Below are 27,107 nucleotides of genomic sequence, written 5' to 3'. Positions count from 1 at the left end.
TGTTTTTATTGATTTCAGAGAGAGGAAGCGAGAGGGAAAAGAGAGATAAAAACATTAATAATGAGAGAGAATAGTTGATCAGCTGCCTCCTGCATGCCCCACCACTGGGGATCAAGCCCAAAGCCCAGGCATGTGTTCTGACCAGAATGGAACTGTGTGTGACCTCCTGGTTCAGGGGTGGGTGCTCAATCACTGAGCCACACCAGCCAGGCCCTTTCCAGTAACACTCTTGACAAGAGAAAAGCAGTTAGAGATCCCACTGATGGAGGTTGGGGAGTAATAATAATGCTAGTCTAACACACTCTCTAGGCTGTTGTTTTTTAACAACTTTATTGAGGTATAAATGACATACAATAACTGCACATACTTAAAATATACAATTTGATCAGTTTTGACACGTATATACCCATGAAGCCATCACCACAAGCAAGATAATAAACATTATCTACCCTGCCCCTTTACAATCTCTGCCTTCTGCCCCTTTCTTCCCCAGGTACTTTCTGTCACTATAAATTAATTTAAGTTTCCAAGAATTGTCTATAAATGGATTATTAGTATGCACTCTTTTTAATCTGGGTTCTTTTACTCGGTATACTTATTTTGAGATACATCCAGGTTATAGCATGTAACAATACTTCATTACTTTTATTACTGACTTAGTATTAAGTTTTAAGAAGATACCAGTTTGTTTATCTACTCACTTCATAAACACTCATGTACAAGTCTTCTTGTGGATATTTGCTTTCTTTTTGGTAAATTCCTAGGAGTGAAATGGCTGCATCATATGATAAGATTACACTTAACTTTTTAAGAAACTGTCTGTTTTTTCAAAGTGGTTTTGCCATTTTATATAATCCATAGGTGGTGTATGAGGATTCTAGTTGCTCCACATACTTGCCAATACTCAGTATATAAGTCTAAGTCACTTTACTAGGTTTGTAATGGCATCTCAGTGTGGTTTTAATTTGCATTTCCCAAGTGACTGAAAAAGTTGAGCATTTCTTCATATGCATATTTACTATTCATCCATCTTCTTTAGCTAGTCCTGAGAAAGAAGGCAGGCTTCTGGAATGCTGTGACATTAACACTGAGTCACAAAGGATGAATAGGAGTAAGCTAGGAAAAGGGGGTGGAGAAAGACTTCCAGACAAAGGGAACAAACAGCCTGTTCAAAGCCTAGAGGCAACAAAGAGTATGAGCTTGAGAAGCTGAAATAAAACCTGAGGAAACTAGAAATCCACATAAAATTTCCAAATTCTTAAACGCTGGCAACTTTTTAATCAATGTTAATTTTTAACATTATTCAGGCCAACACAATGCATGGCAAGCAGAGTATGTCTATGGGCCAAATAAGACCTGTTAGCCAGTTTGTAACCTCTGATGGAGAGGAACTAAATAGAAATAAAATCATTAATACAGTTTGATCCAATAGCCATACCAACATACGTATAGCTATTAGCTAAGATTTATACCCAGCAAACGAGTATATGTCTCCTATTTAAACAATCATGGACCACTTTAAAAAACTGATTAATTAATCCACAAAGAAAATTTGTGTTTCATCAAGCAGATATATAACTAATCACACTAACCACCATGTAATGAAATTAAAAATAAAAGAACAACAACAACAAAAACACAAGCACAGGAATTTTTAAATTTTTCTAATAGTGTTAAAAAAAATCAAAACTACACAGTAAAAATACATGGTAAATAATGATTTTTAAAAAAACAAAAACAGTTCATATCGAATTGGTGAACTCTGTTAAAGAGAAAGCCACGGGCTCATAATAACATCACTGTTGCTAAAAGTCCAAGATACCAAACCTAGATTTTGTAGAGGTTCAGAAAAGACTTCCCCAAGGTGTGATACTTTGGTATGTAAATTATTTTGAGCTGAAGTCAATCAAGACCCTGCAAGCTCAAAAGAAACTTTTACCTCTCCTTAAAGAATATTAATTAGGGCTCTGGCCCATGTGGCTTAGTTAAGCATGGTCCCAAACCAGAGAGGTCACTGGTTTGATTCCTGGTCAGTTGTGGGCTCCATCCCCAGAGGGGGATATGCAGGAGGTAACTGATATCTCTCTCTCTCTCTCTCTCTCTCTCTCTCTCTCTCTCCCCCCCCCCACCATCTGTATCTCTTTCTCTTTCTCTCATTCCAAAATCAATAAAAAGATTTTTTTATAAAGAATATCAATTAGGTGCCTTGCCCATAATAAGAGTTATCAGTAGAAATAACTTTTTATGACCCATATGTAAGTCAGGGCAAACTTCTAATTATGGAACATTTATTCTTTTTATATATACACTAGAGGCCCGATGCACGAAGATTCATGCAAGAATGGCCCTTCCTTCCCCTGGCTGCTGGCACTGCCTTTGTTCCAGCCCGAAGCTGCCTTTCCGCCTTCCCACGCTGCCCAGAGGTCCAGAGCAGCTGGGGCGTGAGAGATGCCTGCATCGTCGCCATGACACCTGTGTATGCAAATTAACCCACCAGCTTTGTTGGGTTAATTTGCATGCTCACTCCTGATTGGCTGGTGGGCTTCCCGAAGGTATGGTCAATTTGCATCTTTCTCTTTTATTAGTGTAGTTTTTTAATTGATTTCAGAGGGGAAGGGAGAGGGAGAGATAGAAACATCAATGATGAGAAAGAATCATTGATCAGCTGCCTCCTGCACACACTCTACTGGGGATTGAGCCCACAACCTGGGCATGTACCCTTACCAGGAATCAAACCATGACCTCCTGGTTCATAGGTCAATGCTCAACCACTGAGCAATGCCAGCTGGGTGGAACACCTTTTCTTATTATTGTCTTGCAATGACCCTCTGAAGCCCCAAAATGCCTTACCTTATCCTTAGCTCAGAATGTCACATACACCTCACTTTCTCTTCCTATCTCTGAACCTTCTGCTATGTGGGGTTCCCATGCATATGCACATATTAAATTTGGTTATTTTCTCTTATTAATCTGTCCCATGTTTGTATTATACTGTTTTTCCAATTAATGTAATTGTTTTTAAAACTTGTACAAGAAAAAATAAAATTTCATAATTTATTTAAAGGCAGAAGAGAAAAGCATTGCAGACCTATGGTATTGTTTAGGTGACATGAAAGAAAAATTAGAATGTAGAAGACACAGGAGGGAGAGTATATTAGAAGACCTTAGTAAAGTTTATCTCAAAAGCAATGTAGAGACACAGAATTTTTTAAAAAATATATTTTATTGATTTTTTACAGAGAGGAAGGGAGAGGGATAGAGTTAAAAACATCGATGAGAGAGAAACATCGATCAGCTGCCTCCTGCATACCCTCTATTGGGGATGTGCCCGCAACCAAGGTACATGCCCTTGACCAGAATCGAACCTGGTACTCTTCAGTCCACAGGCCGACGCTCTAGCCACTGAGCCAAACTGGTCAGGGCGACACTGGGAATTTTTGTGTATAAAAGTAAAAATAATGAAATTACTATGTTAGAAAAATTATGAATACAAAACAATGATAATAGGTAGCTCTGGGTTGGGCATAGAACAGGTTTCTAGCAAAGTGCTATAATGAAGTTGTCTGCAGTGGATAGTTACTGAGATCAGTCTGAGGTGTGACACAATAATTTTGGTACTAATAAGTGGGAAATACAAATATTATCACATCATTCACCTGCTAAAAACACTTTAATGGCTATCTATCTGCTACAATGCTAAATGATTTATTTGTTCCAGAGAAACAGAATAAGGGATGGAGTTAGAGACAGCCAGTAGGAAACTATGTACTAACTATTAGGTTAAAAAGACAGGGAGAGGACTTTTGTTGTTGGCGGTATTACAGCTGTCCTCCATTTTCCGCCCCCTTAGCCTCTTAGCCTCTGCCTCACCCCAGGCCTTCACCGAACTATTGTCTGTGTCCATATGCTATGCATGCATGCACATATATTTAAGTTCTTTTTAATATTTTCTGACCAACCCCCAACCTGCACCCCCCCCCGACCCCCGCCCCGAGATCTGTCAGTCTGTTCCATGCATCCATGTCTCTGGACCTATTTTATTCATCAGTTTATTTTGTTTATCAGATTTCACATATAAGTGAGATCATATGATAGTTGCCTTTCTCTGACCGGCTTATTTCACTTAGCATAATAATCTCCAGGTCCCTCCATACCATCTCAAAGAGTAAGAGTTCCTGCTTTTTTACAGCTGCATAGTATTCCATTGTGTAAACGTACCACAGCTTTATTAACCACTCATCTATGGATGTGTACTTGGGCTATTTCCAGATCTAGCTAGCTACACTAATAAAAAGATGCAAATTAACCATACCTTTGTGATGCCCACCAGCCAGTCAGGAAATAGTGATGTAATAAATTAACATCAAATTAACAAAAATGATGGGTTAATTTGCATACACAGGCACCAAGTGGCCGGGGGTGGGCTGCTTGCGTCACCATGGCAACGATGCAGGTGTTCCACACCGCCCCAGCCGCTCCAGGCCTCTGGGCAGCGTGGTAGGGGGAAAGGCAGCTCTGGGCTGGAGCCAAGGTGGAAAGGCAGCTCAGGCCAGAGTGAAGGCGGTGCCGGCAGCCAGGGGAAGGAAGGCCCATTCTTGCACGAATCTTCGTGCATCGGGCCACTAGTTGTAAATAATGCTGCTTCAGGGTGCATATGTTCTTTCTGATTGATGTTCTAAGGTTCTTAGGATATATTCCTAGAATTAGAATCACTAGGTCAAATGGCAGTTCCATTTTTAATTTTTTGAGGAAACATCATACAGTTTTCCATAGTGGCTATACCAGTCTGCATTCCCACGAGTGTTCCCTTTTCTCCACACCCAGGAAAGGACTTTATTATTATCTGCTTACATATTATAAAGAAGAATTCTGACACTCTTATAGCACTAGTCCTTGAATAAAGGCTCAAAACCAAATCTCCTAAAAAGCCTTTTCAAAGTATCTAGATCTGTGAGTCCTGTTCTCCCCAAAAGTTCTGAGTCAATAGTTCTGGAATAGAGTCCAAACAAAGGTATGTTGTATAAACCACTCTAAGTGATTCTGATGTGGAACTCTGGTTAAAAACTGCTTATTGACTATATAAATGGCTTCTCAAATAATTATTAAGCATTAAAATAAAAATTAAACTAAAACATTATTAATATAGAGAACAAAGGCCCTGACACTAAGTCACCTGTTGACTTTCTTTCTTAGAAACAAACTCTATTTTCATAATACAGTATTGTTATATTTTTACTTCAATGACTGCTACCAGCACCTGTGGCCAGACTACAGATGCTGGATTCAAATAAAAAGAAATGCCATTGTTACATATCTTGGACTCATAGTAAAGCAGTATTAGTAATGCATTAGTGCTATAGTCATAGGAAGGATTACACACAACTTACACAATAGCTGATTGATAAGCAACATATTTCCACAACAGCATTCTACAATTGTAAGAGGCAGTTTGAATTAAACAGTTGTGTAATTGGTACAGAATTTTTCCATTGTAAAAGCTAGCTTTCTGCCATACTTAACAGACTGTAGTTTTAAAATAAATACTGTAAAAGCAAGATTACTTCTTAATACCTTAAAATATTAGACTCTTTTTAAGAGATAAATTATTTTTGCTAAGAATTCTTTTTCTATTTTTTAAAATACATTTTTATTGATTTCAGAGAGGAAGGTAGAGGAAGAGAGAGACAGAAACACCAATGATGAGAGAGAATCACTGATAGGGTGCCTTCTGCAAGCCCCACACTGGGGATAGGGCCTGCAACCTAGGCATGTGCCCTGACCAGTAATCAAACCATGACCTCCTGGTTGACAGGTTGACGCTCAACCACTGAGCCAGGCCAGCCAGGCAACAATTCTTTTTCTACTAAAATGTCTAGAAATAAGCCTGAGATATATATCTTCACACTATATAAGAAAGAACTCCTCTGGAAAGTAACAGAAATTTTGAATATCAGATAACTTTCACATACAAGTTACCCTTCTAGTTCATTTTCCATTTCAAAAAATGAGGTGTCAGTGGTATGTTTTTTTAACCTCTTATGCAATGAATCAAACACATAAAAATACCCATCACCTAGTTTCAATAATTATCAAAATTATTCTTGTTTCATATAGTCCTATCCCCCCCTTTTTTTTTTCTGATGTACTTTAAAACAAATTCAGGTGTTGTATTCTTTTAAAGGGAGTGGAAGGGAAGTGAAAACAGAGAGAGAAACAGCAATGAGAGACACACATCGATTAGTTGCCTCCCCGATCAGAGCAGGGGATCAAGCTTGATCCTGAGGTATGCTGCCCATGACCAGAATCAAACCTGAGACCCACCCTTCAGTTCATGGGCTGGTGCTCTACCCACTGAGCCAAACTGGCTAGGGCTTATTGATCTTTAACAGATAATTTAACAGAACCTCTTAGCCATTATCACACATAATAATTCCTTAATAATCTCATATTTATTTCATGTTTGACTTCCCCAGACTGTCTCAAAAACGTATTTTTCAGTTTTTTTCAGTGTCATTTTATACCAAATTGTGATACACTAAAATATTTTGCCTCAAAAATTAATACTATACAAATTAGAACAAGTCACATCTCTAAGAGCTTCGCACTATGTTTCTATTATAATCCACCAAAATTCTTAATGTGACATACAAAATTTTACCCAATTTGAAGTTCTCAGATTAGATCAAGATCTCTCCTAACTCCATAATCACCCAATATTTTCTTCATGGTTAAGTAACCTCAGTGAGAGATGATGGATTAAAAGAATGTACAGTCAGTTAGCTAAAGGTAATGAAAAGGCAATGCAGCAACCCTGATTGGAGGCTGAAAGAAAAAAAAGAAAACTACTTATAAGAGACATTATGAAATACTAAAAAATATATATATTGGTTTCTGCCCCCAGTTTCTGGCACAGAGCTCCTAAAACCCTTGTAATTTCCTAAGTGACAAGAATGCTATGAGCATCTCTTGTTCTAATATTTGTCTTTGGCCCCATCTCTGACACAGGCCTCCTGAAACCCTTCTAAATTTCGAAGTGATAAGAGCACTAGGAGCATCTTTTGTTCTAATGAGGCCACTCTGGGTGGGCTCCTAGATGGAGGCTGGTCACCCGAAACACCAAGCCATGATTAGAGCCTTCTCGTTTTCAGAATGCACCCCCCCCCCCGCCCCGCCCCAACCCCACCTTCTACAGAGAAGGGAGAGGGGCTGGAAATAGAGTTAATAACTGATCCTGCCTAAGTGAGGAAGTCTCCATAAAATCCCAATTGTACAGGGTTCAGAGAGCATCCAGGTAGGTGAGTGAACACATCCATCCACACCTGGAATATGAGGCACCCCGACTCCTCAGGGACAGAAGCTCCTGCACTTTGGGACTCTCCCAGACTGAGTCCTATGTATCTTTTCATCTGGCTGTTCATGTACATACTTTACCACATCCTCTAATAAACTGGTAAACATATGTGGTTTCCCTGGGTTCTGTGAACCCCTCTAGCAAATTATACTCAGACCTGAGTGGGGTGGTCATGGGAACCTCCGATCTATATAGCTGGTCAGAGTTACAGGTGATAATCTGAATTTTAACTGGCATCTGAAATGGAGATGGGGAATGGCAGCCTTATCATATTGAGCCCTTAACCTATGAGATCTGAAGCTATCTTTGACTAGATAGTGTCAGAATTTAGTTAAATTACAGCTAGTGTAGGAGATTTGTTTGTTGTGGGGGGGAGATGGGGGGGGGGGCGTGGGGAGGGGGGTGACCACACATTTGGTGACCAGAAGTGTCAGAAGTGAAGTGTTCTGTGTGACTAGTAAAGAAAAGGGGCATAGTAGGGAAGAATAGTGATTTTACCTACACAGGAGGAGGAAAACATCTTTACTTTACAGACATTATTTGTAAATCTGGAAAATTTTGAACATGTAATTACTGTGTTATAAGTGTGGTTATAAAAGAGAATTCCTTATTTTTAACAGATGCATGCCAAACTTTCAAATGATTCAGAAAAAAAATATTCTTGCTGTGTGCATTTACAGGGATGTATTTGTGTGTGTAAAACAGAGCAAACAAATGTGTCAAAATATAAACAACTGGTGAATCTTAGATGAAAGATAGTAAGTGTTCATTGTATGATCCTTTCAACTTTTCTGTAAGTTGTGAGAGGCAGAGGGGAAAGGAGAGGAATGCATGGCCTCCTTTCCCACTATTATGTTTGGGGTTTTTTAATTGTTGTGGTTTTTTTTCACCCATTTTGCTTACCCTGTGTTTTGTGTTTTTGATTGTTTTGTCTTTTTGGTTTTTACTAATAACTCCGATTATTGTAAATAAAACTTTAAAACTAAAGGCCAAAAAGCATACTCCCATTTTCCAGATAAAATATATTAGTCTTTCCAGACATTTTAACATATAACCCTTTTGACATATGCAGTGTCATATTATACATTCTAAATTATAACTCTATATCCCACTTTTCTTAGATCATGAACATTATCCGGGATCTTCAGAATTATGTGCTGCTTAACAGTGGGAATACATTCTGAGAAATGTCTCGTTAGGCGATTTCATCATATGGACATCATAAAGTGCACTTACCCTTGATGGAATAGCCTACTACACACCTAGGCCAGTGGTCGGCAAACTGCGGCTCGCGAGCCACATGCGGCTCTTTGGCCCTTGAGTGTGGCTCTTCCACAAAATACCACGTGCTGAGCCTCACTGATTTCCTTTAACATCAACCATGTCAGTTACAGATTTGGGGAACTCATCTTGCTAGATTTCTTAATATGTGTCATACAACGCCATTGACCCAATGAAGCTACTGTGCTGTTTTATGAATATTTTACTAGCCACAACCACTCAACTAGCAAGGATATCAAGACAGCTTCAAACCAAAGATCATGTTTATAACTGAAAAATTATTGTGTCTAACAATTCCTGTATCATGGAAAGCCTCAACTGACAATGGTGTAGTAAATTTTAACTTCCAGGAAATAATCTGTGAACTAAAAGATATTTTAAAATTGCAAAATAATGTTTATGATCTCATATTGGGAACACATGGATGTGATCAATACAGTAAATAATGGAAAAAAATTTAACACTTTCATAATGATGATTCAGCATTTAACATTAGTTAGTGTTTACAGTTTTTTTTTTCAGTATGAAAGTATCACTTTATCAAAAGTTTAATCATGAGATGTTTATTTTATCAGTTATGTTTGATTTCTTTTGAATTACATGTATTTGACAGTGTAACTAGGCTTCTCTGATAAACTACTAAGTGAATATTCATTACTTTGAAATTTCACAAAATGGAGAATATTTGTATTCTTACGTGTGCATTTTAGACATTTTGTTAGTTATATGAAAAATAGATGTATTAACTGATGTATTTGGTTGATAAATATTAATCTGAATTTTTTTCATGTTCTTTGCTATTTTGAGTTCCATCATGTATTCATGAATAAAGTCATTAGCAGAGAGAAAAAAAAAATCGCATGTACAGTGCGATTGAAACTTCGTGGCCCATGCGCAGAAGTCGGTATTTTGTGGAAGAGCCACACTCAAGAGGCCAAAGAGCTGCATGTGGCTCGCAAGCTGCAGTTTGCCAACCACTGGATAACCTATTGCTCCTAGGCTATAAAACTGTATAGCATGTTACTGTACAAAACAACATATGATTAAGTCAAGCACAAGAGAGACACAACCATGATGCGCAGTAAATATAAGATGTATGAGTCGGCTGCCAGTGTAACATGGCATGCAGTTTACAGCAAACTCTGTTTTCATAAGTAGAAAGAATACACTCTAAAACAACAATAAATAGTATGTAAATACACAAACCAGTAAGTCATTTATTACCATTATTAAGTATTATATACTGTACATAACTTTTAGACAACAGTACAATACTGTAGTTAGCCAACATTGTACTTGCACAATTTTTCCTCTAAATAAATAAGCAATTTGATACATATCTTTGCTCATACAACTTTGCACACTTTTCCTATTATTCCTTAGGAGAAATTTCTAGATGCAAAAATGCTGAAACCGGCATCACCACAAACAGGTGAGTAATACACTATGATATTAGGACCACCACTGTATATGAGGTCTGTCAATAACCAAAATGTCAATTATATGGCGTGTAACTATATTCTCATTCTTTTATAAAGGCAGAATAGAGCAGTGGTTTATATCCAGAGTTAGCAAACTTTCCATAAAGAACCAGATAGGGAATATTAAGCTTTGAAGGCAATACAGTCCCTGTTCCAACTACTCAATTCTGCTGTTGTAGCAAAAAAGCAGCCATTGAAAATATGTAAATAAGCAAGGCTGTGCTCCAAAAAAACTTTATTTATAGGTACTACAATATAAACTTTGCATAATTTTTGTGTCATGAAATTATCCTTTGTTTTTTCTCAACTTTTAAAAATGTAAAAACTTAGTTCACATAGAAATGAAACACAAACTAAGTCACAGGAATGTAAAATAAAGTATAGGGAATATAATAAATAATATTGTAATAATTATGTATGGTATCAGGGAGATCACTATACTGTACACCTGAAACTAATAGAAAATAGTGTTGAATGTAAACTATAATTGAAAAATAAAAATTTATAAAAAGAGATGACAACTAAATTTGTGGTGACCAGTGCAAAAAAAAAATGGGGCCTCCTGTTTTAAAATTAAGAATTTCATTAAACCCAGTACAGGGCTTCATAAGAGAGGGGACCACCCTGACTGTACAAACTATAAATTATAAGTACTTAGAATGATCCTAGTATATATTAAGCATTTTCTAAGTGTCAGCTATCATTATATTTAATAGCTAAACAATATTGTACTTAGCCAACATTGTACTTGCACAATTTTTCCACTAAATAAATAAGCAACCTGATACATATCTTTGCTCATACAACTTTGCACACTTTTCCTATTATTCCTTAGGAGGAATTCCTAGATGCAAAAATGCTGAAACAAAGTAGATGAATTTTTAAACCCTAAGATATTTTAGTATTTTGCCCTTTGAAAAAGCTATACTAAACCACACTCTTTACAACAGTATGGGGACCTTTCCCTAAAGCTTTCCTAACAATAAGAACTCTTAAAATTGTCACTTTGACAGAGAAAAGTAACTCGCTTTAGTTTTAAATATTCAATCATGTTGCATCTTGTAACTTTCTTCATCATGATTCCAAGGCATTTTTGGACACCATGTATTACAGATTATATTTCCCAAAGGAGGCCACACATGGTCTTCTGCAACATAACCTTGCCATTCTACCATCAAGATGAAGAGTCACACCCTAGATGGCTGCTCAGTGGTTAGAGCATCAGCCCGCAGACCAAAGGTCTCAGGTTTGATTCCTGGTCAAGGGCACATACACTGTTGCAGGTTCATCCCTGCCCCAGTCAGGGCATTTGTGGGAGGCAATCGATGTTTTTTTTTCTCTCTCTCTCATTCCTCCCTCCCCTCCACTCTCTCCCCTATATCCACTCTCATCCCTCCACAACTCATTTTCCAAATACCTTTAAAATATAAGCCTTATCATTTCTCAACACTGCTAAAAACTTTCTAATCATAACTTCTTACTATGGATGACTTATAAAGCCTAACATGATCTGGTCCCTACCTATCCATCTGAACTTGTCTCCTACCATTCTTTCTCTTGCTCCCTCTGCTTCAGCCCACATTGGCCTTCTTTTTGTCCCTTGAAGATCAAGCTCCTACCTACCTTAAGGCCTTTGATCTTTGATCCCACTTCAAACCTCTCCCTCCCCAGGTGTCCTACCTATCGCAACAGTGATGGAACTTTGCATTGTCAACAGGAAGACAAACTTCATGGGATTCCTGATAGAAATGACACATTACATCATCATCTATGAGTTTTCTTTCCAAAAATGTTTAAACTGTGTCTATCTAGAGGAAACAATCAGACAAATTCAGAAAGTGAAATATAATACAATTTTTCTACACTCATCAAAAAAGTAACATGAGATTGTTAGTTAACATATTATCTATAACCCAGAAAAGTGGAGAAACAACACATCCAAAACAGGAATAAACAATAAGTGTTAGGCCGTAACATCTTCATAGAATATATAATACAACCATAATTTAAAATCAAAATAGTCATGCAGATATAAAGTACAGCATAGAAACTATAGTCAATAATCCTATATAATAAAAGGCTAAGATGCAAATTGTCCCTATAGGTGGAAGTTTGACCTACTGGGAGTTAGACGTGAGCTGATCACCGGCACAGAACATGGCAGACATCAGTGATACAGCGCTGGGCAGCAGGCAGCAGTGGAGGCACTGCAGCCCTGATGGGCCCTGACGAGAGCGGGACCGCGGCAGGATGGTGGAGCAGGTGAGCGGGCAGTGCCAGGCCAAGGCGGGTGTGAAGGGAGGCCCCAGCCAACAGGTGGGGAAAGGGAGGCCCCAGCCAGCAGCTGGCAGCCCCTAGGGATCCTACCTGTGCACAAATTTCATGCACTGGGCCTCTAGTATTCTAATAACTATGTATGGTGTCAGATGGGTGTGAGATTTACTTGGGATGATCACTCAGTAGGTATGTAATGTCTAATCACTAGGGTGTACACCTGAAACTAATGTAATAATGTATGCCAACTATAATTGAAAAATAAAAATGAAAATAAATAAAAATGATTTTTAAATGAAAAAAAGGATCTATAAAAGAGAAAATCAAATAAAAATTTCAAAAGTGAAAAATACAGTTGAAAAACTCCACAGATAGGTTTAACAGCAGTTTATGCCCAGCAGGAGATGAGCTTAATAAACAGGACTATAGATCAATGGAAAATATTCTAATTCTCTATAAAGCGTAACATTTCAGAAAAGAAATGCAGGACACAGCCAAAAATTCTAACATATGTGGTGTTGAGTCCCAGAAGGAGGAAAAAAAGTGAAGTAGAGGCAATATTTAAAGAGATAATAAACAGGAATTCTACAAGCTGATGAAAGATACTCTACAAACACCATACTTTATTGAAAAAACTCTGCAAGCCCCAATCAAGATAAATACAACAGAAACCACAACTACACGCGTCATAGTGAAACTGTCTAAAACCAAAGGCAAAGGAAAAAAATCTTAAAAACAGCTAGAAGGAAAAAGACACACTATCTTCAAAAGAGCAACAATAATACTAACAAACTTGTAACAAATAATAAAGACAAAAGATAAACAAAAGACAATGAAATAACATTGTGCTTAAAAAAAAAGAGGTGACCTACTTAATCTATGCTTTGGAAAAATAGCCTTCAAACATCAAAGAAAAACAAAGGTAAAATCTTTGGTATTACTTATCCTCATGCCCATTCTCCATTGCCTGCCTTGGATTAAGCTTTTTTATCATATTTTACAGTTCAAACTGAACTGTATTTTTTTTAAGCAGTGAAAAATATAAATTTGAGTACATCTGTAGCATCACAGAAAATGTAAACATTAAAGGAATAAAATGACCATATTCAATAAAGAATCCTGACTTACTTCAGGTACAAATTACTAACTATATATATAAAAAGCCAGTGAATGGAACGCTGTAATGACCGGAATGACTAGTTGCTATGATGCCCACTGTGGCCAGTGAACTGGCTCAATCGGGGGTTGGGCTGGCTGGCCAACCTCCTGCGGCCCTGCCCCCAGGCCAGCCCCGCCCCCCAATCGCCTCCCCACCCCAAAAGGGGGTGGGGCCAGTGGCCAACCTCCTGCAGCCCCTCCTCTTGGCCGGTCCCACCCCTAATGGGCCCCCACCACCCCGACAGGCCCACAGCCCCTCTCCCCAGCCAGCCCCACTCCTGATCGCCCCCCAACCCATCACAGGGCAGGGCTGGCTGGCCAACCGCCTGCAGACCCTCTCCCCAGCCAGCCCTGTCTCCAATGGGCCCCCACCACCCCAACTGGCCTATGGCCCCTGCCCCTGCCAGCTCTGCCTCTGATCAGCCCCCCACTCTGATCAGGGGCAGGGCCTGCTGGCCAACCACCTATGGCCCCTCCCCCAGGCCACTGGCCCCCTATCGGCCTCCCCCGCATTTGGGGGCAGGGCCAGACGGCCCACCGTCCACAGCCCCTCCCCATGGCTGGTCCCACCCCCGATCAGCCTTCACCATCCCGATCAGCCCGCAGTCCCTCCCCCCAGCCAGCTTCACCCCTGATCGCCCCACCCACACCAACTGGGGGTGGGGCTGGCTGGCCAACCTCCCACAGGCCCTCCCCCAGCCGCTGACCCCTGATTAGCCTCCCCACCCCATTTGGGGCAGGGCCAGCTGTGGGAAGGGGCTGTGGGTGGTGGGCTGGCTGGCCCCGACCCCAATAACCCCCCCACCCCAACCTGGGGTGGGGCCTGCCAGCCAATCACCTGCGGCCCCTCCTCCCAGCCAGCCCGGCCCTGATCCGCCCCAATTGGGGCAGGGCCAGCCAGTCCCCACCTATGCACAAATTCATGCACTGGGCCTCTAGTAAGATTATAATCAAGTCAATTTCTTCTGGGAGAACTTCTTCATCTCTGAAATAGGAATATATTCCTATTCATATTCAATATATTCATTTACCCCAATGTTTATAGATTTAACTCACATTGTTTCCCATCTGTCTAACCTATAGATCATTCTAGATACTATTCAATGGGCGCTGACTTCATGTAATCTCAAGTAAACATACATATTTCCTCACAGTAGTTTTCTTCTGTGAGCTCTCAGTTCACTTACCCTTTCTTTTGATATCATTTCAGAGTTAAACCTTAAAGGCACTGTGCCCTCATTTTTGTTTATTGGTTTTGTTTTGTTTTCCGCCTCTTTTTTGCTCATTCTACCTCTTAAATACTCTAAACATAAAATCTATACATGGCCCTTTTGTAAGACCTTTACTGATCTCCTACAAAGTTGACTGAAGTTTTGTCCGTCTACTTTTACTGTTTCATTATCCACAACATTGATGATTTTCTTTTGTACAATATGCCAAATCCTTCATGCATCCTAGATGCTTCCAACCAATAGTTTATTTCCACATGGGAAACCGACAGCATAACTAAATTATCTAAGCTACTCTTCAAGGATACAAGAAAAAGAAGGGGAATTAACATCATTAAGTGAGTCAGTGAAAGGCATTTGGACTCAGTCATGCAGTATTATTCTCATTCTCTGAGCCTGAGAAAAAGAAAGAAACCTGCCCAAGGTCTCACAACCAGTAAGTGAAAAGGAAGTCAAACAGGTAATCTTCCTCAACAGCCCACTTGGTCCATATTCACTCCCCGAGAAGAGTGTTCTCTTGTATAAATTATGCTTTGCCTATCAACAGTACAGAAACTTCCAGTTAAACATCACAGATTGAATATACCTATTTATCTCCACTTTCTCCAGAACTCCAATTAAAAGGGGAAAATAAGGGGCTGCTAATCCACAAGGACAAAGAACAGAAGACATAATAGTAATAATGTTACCAGAAAGGGGGCCTGGCCCCAAACGGTCTGCCTAGGGCCCCTCAGTAGTGTGTGGCTTCTTGACTTCGTGCAGGGAAGATTTCAGTCCAGGTGATTTTTAGAGGAGAATTATTAAAGCTGGGGACAATAAAACAAGGAATAGCCTAGCATAGAAGCAGCAACAGGAGAGGGACTAGGTGGGGAAATGAGGATACACTAGCCTGCTTTGGCTCATTAAAGTCAGAGAAGCCCTAGCCGGTTTAGCTCAGTGGATGGAGTGTCGGCCTGAGGACTGAAGGGTACCGGTTTGATTCCGGTCAAGGGTGCATGCCCGGGTTGCAGGCTCAATCTCCAGTAAGGGGTGTGCAGTTGGCAACCAACAATTCTCTCTCATCACTGATGTTTCTCTCTCTCTCTCCCTCTCCCTTCCTCTCTCTGAAATCAATAAAAATTTTAAAAAATTAAAAATAAAAATAAAGAAGTCAGAGAAGTCCTACCAGGTTTAGCTCAGTGGATAAAGCATCCATCCACCCATGGACTGAAGGGTCGCAGATTTGATTCTGGTCAAGTTGAAGACTCCATCCCTGGCCTGGGTCAGGGCAGTGCAGGAGGCAACCAATCGATGAATCAGTCTTTTCTTTCTTTCTCTCTTTCTCTTTCTTTCTCTCTCTCTCTCTCTCTCTCTCTCTCTCTCTCTCTCTCTCTCTCTCTCTCTCTCTCTCCCCCCCCCACTCCCTTCCAGTCTCTCTAAAAAATCAATGGAAAAAATATCCTCGGGTGAGGATTAACAAAAAACAAAACAAAAAAAAAGACAAAGGAAAGAGATAATACAGAGAGAAAAAAAGTTAACTATGATTCATTTCTTCAGCTCTGTAAGAGAAGCTGTTAAAGAATGAGCAGATATTAAAAAGGAATATTCAAACAGTAATAAAGAAGTTGTGGAAACTAGGGTTAGAAAATAAGTTGCATATATCATCCAGAAATTTCGAATAAAAAGACAAATTTTTTTTAATTTAGATAATTAATTCAAAATATGAGTATAATCAAAATTCTAGGAAAAAAGTAACAAAAAAGGAGGAAAATTAATTATCAAAGAAATAATGTTTCCCCAGAACCAAAAGACATGAGTTTTCAGATTGAAAGTCTCCAAGAAAATACATAAAAAAGACCCATCCTAAAGCACATCATAATGAAATTTCAGAATACCAGAAATAAAGAGTAAATCTAAAAAACCTTCAGAGACAAAAAAATGAATCAAAAAATCAAAACAGCACCCTATGTGTCAACAGCAACATTGAAAACCAGCAGACAATGGAGTACTGCCTAAAAATACTGAGGGAAAATGGTTTCAACTTAGTCTTATAAACATTTTCAGACATATAAAGTCTCAAAATAAAAAATGCACCTTTTCAAAGGAAGGTAATGAAAACTATGCTCTGCCAAAAAAAGTAAACAGAAAAGATAACATGAAAACCGAATCCAATATAAAAAAAGACAGAGGAAATTCCCATTATCGAAAAAGTAAAGGGAATGAAGAGACTAAAAAGATAAGCCTTGACTTGGAGGAAATATTTGCAAAATACTTATCTGGCAAGGAACTATTATTTAAAATATACAAAAGAACTCTTAAAACTCAACTAGAAAAATAATATGCCATCAGAGAAATGCAATTAAAATAACAATGAGATACCACTACACACCTAATTAGAATGGCCAGAATACTGACAATACCAAATGCTGGTGGAGCAATACTGTGGTGGGAATGTAAAATGGCACACAAACTGTGCTTGTGTGGTTCAGCTGGCTGAGTGTTGTTCCATGCACCAAAGGGTTAGATTCCTGGGCAGGGCACATGCCCAAGTTGCAGGTTCCATCTCCAGTCAGGGTGTGTGCAGGAGGCAACCGACGGATGTTTCGCTCTCTCCCTCTCCCTTCCTCTCTAAAATCAATTAAAAAAAATAAAAGTAATAAAATGTCACAATCACTTTGGAAGATAGTTTGGGGGTTTCTTACAAAATTAAATATTGTCTTTCCATGCAACCCAGTAATTGCACTACTTGGTATTTACCCAAAATAATTTTAAAACTTATGTCCACACAAAAAATCTGCACAAAGATGTATACAGCAGCTTTATTCATAACTAGGGGCCCAGTGCATGAATTCATGCACCTTAAAAGGAACTGTGGGCCGAGAAGCTGCAGTAGGCACAGGGGCGGGTCTCAGATCATCCTCCGCAGCCCCATCTGGCCCCTCCCGCTGTGGCTCCCGGTCCCCTGTCTGCCGGCAGCCCCGCTCCCACCGCCACTCCCATGTGCTGACAGCGCCAGCCCCGCTAGCACCTGCTGAAGGCACCAGCCCCAATCGCTGAAGGCACGGAGAGATTGGGGCCGTTGCCAGCAGCAGGTGCGAGTGGCGGCTGCCGGCCCCAATCTCCCCTCAGGAGCAGGGGGAGGTGGAGAAGCTCTGAGGGGTGATCAGGGCTGGCAGCCGCCACCTGCACCCACTGATGGCACCAAGCGATCGGGGCAGCGTTAGGCGCCGGCAGTGGGTGTGAACAGCGGCTCCAGCGCCAGCAGCGAGTGCAAGCAGGGCCGGCACCAGCAGCAAGTGTGAGCACCAGGCGGGACTGCAGCGCATGGGAGCAAAGAATTTTCAGTAACCACCAGAGGCTCGCCCCAATGACAGCAACCGATGCCCCACCTTGGTCTGGCGCGCCCTCCCCCCCCCACCACCTGCTCCACCATCCCACTGCAGCCAACGCCCGCCATGTTCCACGCATGCCCCCTGGTGGTCAGCACACATCATAGCGACTGGTTGTTCAGTTGTTCCACCATTCGGTCTATTTACATATTAGCCTTTTATTATATAGAACTGCCAGAACTTGGAAGCAACCAGATGTCCTTCAGCACTTACACAGTTATATAAACTGGTACATCCAGATAATGTAGTATTTATTTAGTGCTAAAAAGAAATGAGCTATCAAGCCATGAAAAGACATGTTGGAACCTTAAGTGTATATTACTAAGTGAAAGAAGCCAATCTGAAAAAGCTACAAACTGTGTGACTCCAACTATATGACATTCTGGAAAAGGCAAAACTATGTATGAAAAAGAGTACACATATCCGTAGTTGGGGTGTGGGGATAGGGGAGGAATAGGCAGAACACAGGAATTTTAGGGCAGGGAAACTATACTGTAAGATACTATAATGGTGAATACATATCATTACACATTGTAGAAATCAATAAAATGTACATCAGCCCTAACCGGTTTGGCTCAGTGGATAGAGCGTCGGCCTGCGGACGACTCAAGGGTCCCAGGTTCGATTCCGGCCAAGGGCATGTACCTTGGTTGCAGGCACATACCCAGTAGGGAGTTGCAGGAGGCAGCTGATGAATGTTTCTCTCTCATCGATGTTTCTAACTCTTTATCCCTCTCCCTTCCTCTCTGTAAAAAATCAATAAAATATATTTTTTAAAAAAATGTACATCAACCGCGAACCCTAATGTATAAACTATGGATTCTGGGTGATAAGCTGTGACAGTGTAGGTACACTGATTGTAAGAAATGTATCCCTCTTATTAGGGATGTTGATAACTGGGTAGACTATGCATGTATGGGGATATAGAATATATAAAAATTTTCTGTGTCATCCTATTTTGCTGTGAACTTAAAACTTCTCTAAAAAATAGTATCTATTTTTTTAAAAGGAAAGGGAATAGTCACAAAATATGTATCTGACATATATATTCAAGTATCCAGAATAAAGAACTTCAATTCAAAAATTAAACACAACCCTTTTTTTAAAAATGAGTTAAGAGATTTGAACAGAATTTCACAAAAGATATTCAAATAGCCAATGAGTACTTTTTAAAGTACTTGACATTATTAACTAACAGAAAAATTAAAAACATAATCACACTGAGACTTCTGGATTAGCATGTAAGGAGCTTAGATGTTACCACTCCATCCTAACAAATAGAACACTGGACAAAGAAAAAGCAACAATTTTTCTTTGATCCATGAAAGAAATGAGGTCACAGGGCAAACTGCTACCCCAAAAAGTAAAGAGACAGACAAGTGAGTACTGGAGTAGAAACCTATGTTGGAACCCATATTGTGTCCTTTGAAACCCAAAAGTTTTAAATGTTGATGAAATCCAATTCATCAATTATTGTTCAGGTTGCTTGTACTTTAGCTCATCATATCTAAAAAACTATTGCCTAATTCAAGGTTACAAAGTACACTCCTTTGTTTTCCTCTTAGAATGTTATAGTTTTAGCTCTTACATTTAGGTTTATGATCCATTCTGGGTTAATTTTGCTTATGGTGTAGGGATCTAACTTCATTTTTTGCATTATGGATTTCCAGTTGTTTCAGCACCCTTTGTTGAAAAGACTATTCTTTCTAAACAGAATATATCAGTATCCTTATCAAATATCAGTTTACATAAACATAATGGTTTAGTCCTGGACTCTCAATTCTATTCCATTGATCTATACTACCATCCTTATGCCAGTTCCACACTATCTTGACTACAATAACTTTGTAGTAAGTTTTTATACCAGGAAGTGAATTCTCCAAACTTTCTTCTTCTGTCTCAGCCTTTTTTTTTTTTTTCCTATTGTGGGTCACTTGCATTTCCATATCAATTTTAGGATTATTTGGCAATCTTCAAAGAAACTAGCTGGAATGTTGATAGGGATTATATTTAGTCTAGAGATCAAATTTTTTTAATTAGTTTTTTTATTGATTTTAGAGAGAGAGGAAGGGAAAGGGAGAGAGCGAGTGAGAAACATCAGCTGCCTTCTGTATACCCCTACTGGGATTGAGCCTGCAACCGGGGCATGTGGCCTTGACCCGAATTGAACTGGCAACCTCTTGGTACATGGGAAGATGCTCAACCAACTGAGCTGGCCAGGGCTAGAGATCAATTTTGAGTGTTCTGATCTATAAACATGGAACATCTTTCCATTTAATTAGTTCTTTATTTAAATTGCGTTATGTAGTTTTCAGTACATAGTCTTGCACTTCTTTGGTTATTTATTTTATTCTTTTTGCTGCCACTGTTAAAGTGCTGTGCTTGCTAATTTATAGAAATATAAATGGTCACTGATTGAGATTTTTTTCTTTTTTTTTTTTTAATGTAGGTGTTTCCAGGTATAAATTTCCCTCTTAAGCACTTCTTTGGCCATACCCCATAAGTTTGATATGCTGTGTTTTTATTTTCATTGTCTAAGAGTGTTTTCTAATTTCCTTGTGATTTCTTCTTTGCTCCACTGGTTATTTATAAGTATGTTGCTAAATTTCCACCTATTTGTAAATCTCTCAGATTTTCTTTAGTTATTGATTCTACTTTCATTTCATTATGGTCAAAGAACATATTTAGTACAATCCTTTTTAAATGTATTGAAACTTATTTAATGGTGTAACATATGGTCCATGCTAGAAAATATTTTCTGTGCACTTGAGAAAAATGTGAATTCTGCTACTGTGTAGTGTTCTATAGATATCCACGGAGTCCTATCTATTCTGTTGATCGTTTGCCTAGCTGTTCTACCCATTATTGAAAGTATTTATGAATTATTATTGTTGAAATGTCTATTTATCCCTTCATTTTTTGCAGTTTTTGCCTCATGTATTTTGGGGCTCCCCTAGTAAGTTTATAAGTGTTATGTCTTCCTAATAGATTGACCCTTTCATCATTATAAAATGTCCTTTATCTCCAGTAATTTTTGGCTTATAATCTATATTATCTGATATTAGTATAGCTATTCCAGCTCTCTTTTGGATACTTGTTGCATGCTTTACCTTTTCCTATCCTTTTACTTCCAACCTATTTGTGGTTAAATCTAAAATATGTCTCTTATAAACTGCATATAGTTGGATCATTAATGAATTTTACATTACAAAAAGTTTTCAAAAATACTAGTAAGACCAAAATATATAGAAAGACATACTCACTTCTGAAATTGAAGAAACTACTGCAAAGATAAAATATTCAAGAACAGCCATTAAATTTGGAGGGAGGGAGGCACAAACCAATAACAAGGGAAAACTTGTCCCACCAGATATCATAACAGACCATAAAGTATTGCAACTAAAATATTAATGGTATTTGCAAGAGAACAGATAAGTACACTAATGGAAAAGAATAGAACCCAGAAAAAGACTCATGTATGTATGTGTGTATGTATGTGTGTATGTATATGTGCTTGTGTGTAATTTTATATCAATAAGGTTAGAGTACTCAGTAAAAGGTATTACGACAAGTGGCTTTCAATAGAAAGAAAATTATATTATCTCCCACACTCAAAACTAAAATGCAGTTGCATTACATGACACTAAAATTACTACAAAATGGCCATGGCCAATTAGTTCAGTTGGTTAGAGCATCATCCTAATATGCCAAGGTTACAGATTTAATGCCCAGTAAGGGCACATATAAGAAACAACCAATGAATACATGAATAAATGGAACAATAAATAGATGTTTCTCTCTCTTTCACTCTCTGCCTTCATCTCTCTCTCTAAAAATCAATCAATAAGAATTACTATAAAATGATATAAAAATATCTATATACTGTATATATATATAAAAGCCTAAGCGGCCATTATGACTGAACAACCAGAACAACCAGTCGACCAATCGCTATGATGCACACTGACCACCAGGAGGCAGATGCTTGACACGGGAGCTCCCCCTGGTGGTCAGTGCACTCCCACAGCCAACCTTCCACGGCCCCTCCTCCCAGCCAGTCAACCTCCGCGTCCACCCCCCCCCACACACACACACACACACCCGGCTGGCCCCCCAGAAAGGCCTAGATCCCTGGCCAGGCCAAGGGACTCTACCTGTGCACGAATTCATGCACCAGGCCTCTAGTCCTATAATAATAAGATAGGGGAGAAATTTCTAGGTAATAGATAAAAGCCAGTTTTTAAAGAAGCTGTGTGTGTGTGATTTTAGAGAGAGTAAAAAGAGAGAGAGAGAGAGAGAGAGAGAGAGGAAAGGAGAGAGGAAGAGAGGAAAAGAGGGAGAGAGAAAGAGAAACATCTTTCAAAACTTCACTAAAATACAACTTAATCAGTATCTTTTCCTTTTATTTTATATTCAATGATTACTTTATATAAAAAAAACAAAGATATGCTCTGGCCTATGTGGCTCAGTTGGCTGGAGCGTCATCTCCTGCACGGGAAGGTCGAAAGTGTCAGCTTCCATCCCAGGTCAGGGTGGGTGTGGGAGGCAACCAATGTATCTTTCTCTTTCTCTCTCTCCTCCTTCCCCCTCTCCCTAAATAAAATAAAATATATCATATGGCTTATGACCAACACCAGTGGCTAGAAGTTCTCCAAGTCACTTCTTTCAACTTTCTTTTTAAAATGAAATTTAAAATGTGGAATAAACCGCACAACGCTATTTTCTCTAGGAGAAAAAGGCTGTGATTACCGCATTAAAAAAAACACACACAACAAATAGCTGATTCATATTAATAAAAATGTCACTGAAAGTGTAACTTTATAAGATATGCTTTAAAAATTACTTCATTTGCTACACAATCCTGAAACCTAACCTGTAAAACTGTCTTACACAATCCATCAGTGTCTCCGGCGTCCTTCAATTCACGCAGAACATGAGAGTTTCAAAAGCTAATACCAACAGCAATCAAACCAGGTGCAGCTTGTAACAAGCAATAGCCCTAAATTACAAATAAAATTAATAACAAGACACTGGCTGGGTAAGTCAACTGGTTAGATTCGCCAGAGTTGTGGGCTCAATCTCCTCTCCCACACCCCCACCCCCACGTCAGGGCACATACAAGAATCAACCAATGAATTATAGAAGCAATTGAAAAAAATAAAGTGGTGTTTCTCTAGCTCTTCCCCCCTTCCTCTCTCTCAAATCAATTTTTTAAAAAAATTTTAATTAACAACTAAACAAAAGTCAAAACCTCCGTGTTCTTAAATTTTCTCTTAGAAGTAGGAGTTCCTTAGTTTTACAATAGGTTGCTTTTCACTGAAAAAAGAACGGGAAATCTAATTAACAGTGATAAGGATGAGAACAGTTAGTTCCCAGGCAGAGGATGCAAGAAATTGACAACGCAGGCTTGACCTAGAGACCTCTCTCTCTCTCTCTCTCTCTCTCTCTCTCTCTCTCTCTCTCTCTCTCTCTCTCTCTCACACACACACACACACACACACACACACACACACACACCAATGCTCTGGGGACGCTTTCAAGAAATGTCAATGCCAACGGAAGTTTTAAGGCCTAAGGACAACCCTAAGCCTGTAAATACACTGCAAAATACAATCAAGCAAACTCCATTCTCCAAACAATTCAGGAGTTTCCTACGATGCCCGAAACGGAAAGAGCGCGTACTCCGTCTGGCCACCCTCGGGACCGCGGCCTCTCACACAGGAGGGAGGGAGGGCAGCCCCTGGGAATCTGAGCGCCCCCTCGCCAGTTCGGGTGACAGACCCGCTGGGGGCATCCGACTGTGATCTGGGGCCCTCCCGGGCCGGCGCTGCGGGAAGAGGAACGTAATTGCAACCTTCAGAGCCTACTTCCGTCCTCAACACAGAAATGCACTGTTTCTCCTCCTCCTCGCCCCTCCATCCAATGCCTCTCCACAGCGCTACCCGCTTCAGAGAGCTTAAGTGGAAAGCAAAGCAGACGGTCTCGGACCGAGCCCACAGAATGTGGTTGGTCCAAGCGCCCCCACCCCAGACCCCGGCGCAAATCACCCGCCAGCGCCGTCCTGGGAGCCCCTCTGGCTGGGGATTCGCACGCAACAGAAATCGACGTCCCAGTTCGCCTCCCCCCCGCCGCCCCCACCACCACCCCCACTTCCTCCACGGGGTAAGGAGAGTGGAAAAGCGCAAAGAGGAACTAAGTGAACTGCAAGAGGCTGCCCGGCAAGCTCTCTTAAAGAAGGGGTGGGGTGGGGTGGAAACGAGAAAGGAGCGGAAGGAAGGGGGAAGGATGAGCTACGAGGAAGGGGACCAGAGCGCGCGCCAGCGAAGGGCACGAGTCTTCGCGGACGCGGCTGCACCCCAGTCCCCGGCGCAGAGCGGGTGCGCCCGGCCTCGGGATCGCTACGCCCCGGGCAGAGGGCGAGGAAGGGGGATGAGGAGGCAAGGTCCTCCTCCCAGGCAGCCTCGCAGCTCAGGACGGGTCGGTCGGAGCTGCAGTGCCTTCGCGGGGTCGAGAGCGGCGACAACGGCCGCTCGCCCCGTCGGAAGGCGCGGGCAGCGGGGCCCTCCGCGCGTCCCGCCGGCCACCTTTCACGCCCCCGCCACCCCGGGAGGCAGCTCCGGCGTAACGCCGGCCCCTCGCTGGGCGGCCGCGCAGGTTACCTGAAACGGGGCGAATCCTTCAGACACTCCTCGAAATCCACCGTCATCTTCACCCTGCCTTTACCTCCGCCTCGCCAAGCCGGCGGCGCTGGAGGAGCCTAAGGGGCCGCGGGAGCGGCTGCGCTGGGGACCCAGACGGCTACGGCGGGCGCACGGCCGGGACTAGCGCTGCGCGGAGCTGAGCAGGGCGCCTGGCCGGAGGGTCATAGCAGCCGCGAAGACGGCGGCGACGGCGAGTCAGGCCCCAGTCCGGCCCCTCTTCCTCCCACCGCCAGCAGAGCGCCGGCCTCAGGGAAACGGCCGGGGAGTGACAGCCGCGGCCAGCCAGCCACAAACCCAGCGGCCAATGGGAGGGGCTTCCGGCAGTGCCGCCCGCGGGCGCTCAGGCAACGCACCAGAGCGACGGTAGCCCCAGCCAATGAGCAGAGCGACCGTGGGTGCTTTCTGGCTACACGCGTTCCCGAGGGCCAACCGGGATGCGCAGGCGTCGTTAGGCGGACGCACCGGTTGCTGGGAGGCCGACAGCTGAGGCTCCTTGGGAAGGAAGTCACGTGAGCGCGCGCCGCGCTTCCCTCGGAGCCCCCGCCTCTTCTCGGGCTCCTCCAGCCCCGCCCTGCGGAGCTGCCAACGCGGAGGAGCCGCCTCCTGCAGGTCTCAGCGAGGAGAGTTGCTGTTTAAGGCAGCTTTGGCAGAGATCTGAAGAGGTTAGAAGACATTCTAAAAGAAAGATACAGGCTAAGCCACCGATTCCTTTCACTTTAAAGAAACCGAGGCCAGGAAAGGAGCGAGGGTCAAAGTTAATTGTAAAAATCCGTCTTTCAATTCTTGGCTTCATTGTTTAATCATTTAGAAACATCTCCCATGTATATATCATTTTATGTAACCAGAGACTGCTTTCTGGAGGAGCTGGCATTTAGAGTGGGCATCGAAGATCAGAGGGCTTTAGACAGGTATGAGTGCAGGGGCGTTCAGGGTGGAGGAGCCGTTCTCAGAACCACCGGGGACATGCCTCCTGACCAACACCTTTCTCCCGGCAGCCTTCTCCAGCTCTAAGATGATAGGGTCCTGAAAGTAAGGCTTCCTTACTCCAACTTGCAACACCCGCACCATAGATACGTTATATTTAAATGTATACTTTTTACACCCAACCCAAAAAGTATAGGCGTAGCCATAACAATGCACCCGGAGGGTGTTCTAACAACACAGTGGCTCCCAGCTTTCTCACTAAAATGAAGATAAACACCCCTGATCCAACAGAATTGTCCCGAGGTTGAGACAGATAAGACCTCTAAAGATACTTAACACAATGCCACATGGCACTCGTTCAATAAATGCTGACTATGACCATAATTGTACCGCTTTTTTTTTTTTTTAGGTGAAGGCTACTTTTATTAAATGACTGAACCATGTAATTGCCAAGGCCACTCTGTACAGGGACGAGAGGGGGAGCTTTGTTTCTTGGTCTCTTCCTCCTTGGACAGAGTCCTGATGATCTCCTCCTCCTTGGCCTGGAGCCGCTCTTCATGGCGCCTGCGGGCTTCCTCGGTCTTAGACCTGCGGGCCCCGGCCTGGTCAGCCAGAAGCTTCTTCTGAGCCTTGTCTGCCTTCAGCCTGCGGCTGTGTCCACGAGAATCCGCTTGTTTTTCAACACGTTACCCTTCACTTTCAGGTACAGGCACAGGCTGTGGTACAGGTGGCGGTCACTCTTCTTAGATTCACGGTATCTTCCGAGCAGCCGGAGAAGAATTCTCATCCTCCTCACCCAGGTTCCTTTCTCAGGCATCCTAGCATTGGCAGTGCCCTCCTCTTACCTATGCCCATATGCCTGCCCTTCCTGCGGGCCCAGGTGGACAGACACAGGCTTCCGGATGATCAGCCCATCTTTGGTCAGCTTCCGAATCTGCTGGCGGGAGTTGGCATTGGCGATTTCATGCGTCTCGCTGAGGTCCAACCGGACCTTCTTTTTGCCGCAGCGGATGACACTGGAGGCAAGCCTCTGCCGAAGCGCGAGCATACTCATGGCGAAAGGAAAGGACTGTACCACTTTTTTCTTCTGTGCTATAATCGGTGATTACGTTTAAGCCTCTCACTTCTGCCTGAAGTCTTATACAGCCCTTTGACCATCTGGCTAACTTTATAGCATGATGGTTTGTTGCTTTTCATAACCTATGGTTATATCTTGTTCTCTTGAGTACTTTTGGGAATTAACAGTATAATTTTGAGACATTTCAAAGAATATACAAGCTTTATAAATGTGCCTTCTTGGGTTATAAGCGTGTTTTCTCTTTTTAAAATTGAATTGTATA

General features: G+C 41.5%; 1 protein-coding gene and 1 pseudogene across 1 annotated transcript in view; both read right to left on the bottom strand.

Moving 5' to 3' along the window:
- The window catches only part of ACAP2 (ArfGAP with coiled-coil, ankyrin repeat and PH domains 2), a 131,120-nt gene extending 119,235 nt beyond the window's left edge, over positions 1-11,885 (bottom strand). The window contains exon 1 of the mRNA XM_036349857.1: positions 11,794-11,885. Within this exon, the coding sequence (XP_036205750.1) occupies positions 11,794-11,870 (77 nt within the window). The 5' untranslated portion in view covers positions 11,871-11,885. The remainder of the gene's footprint in view (positions 1-11,793) is intronic.
- LOC118676258 overlaps positions 1-26,853 on the bottom strand; it is a 53,346-nt pseudogene extending 26,493 nt beyond the window's left edge.
- Positions 26,854-27,107: the final 254 nt, after the last annotated feature.

Source organism: Myotis myotis, unplaced genomic scaffold (assembly GCF_014108235.1).
Source record: "Myotis myotis isolate mMyoMyo1 unplaced genomic scaffold, mMyoMyo1.p scaffold_m19_p_2, whole genome shotgun sequence".
Lineage (NCBI taxonomy): Eukaryota > Metazoa > Chordata > Mammalia > Chiroptera > Vespertilionidae > Myotis > Myotis myotis.
Note: the sequence above shows the minus strand (reverse complement) of the source record. Positions and strands in the feature narration are given on the sequence as shown.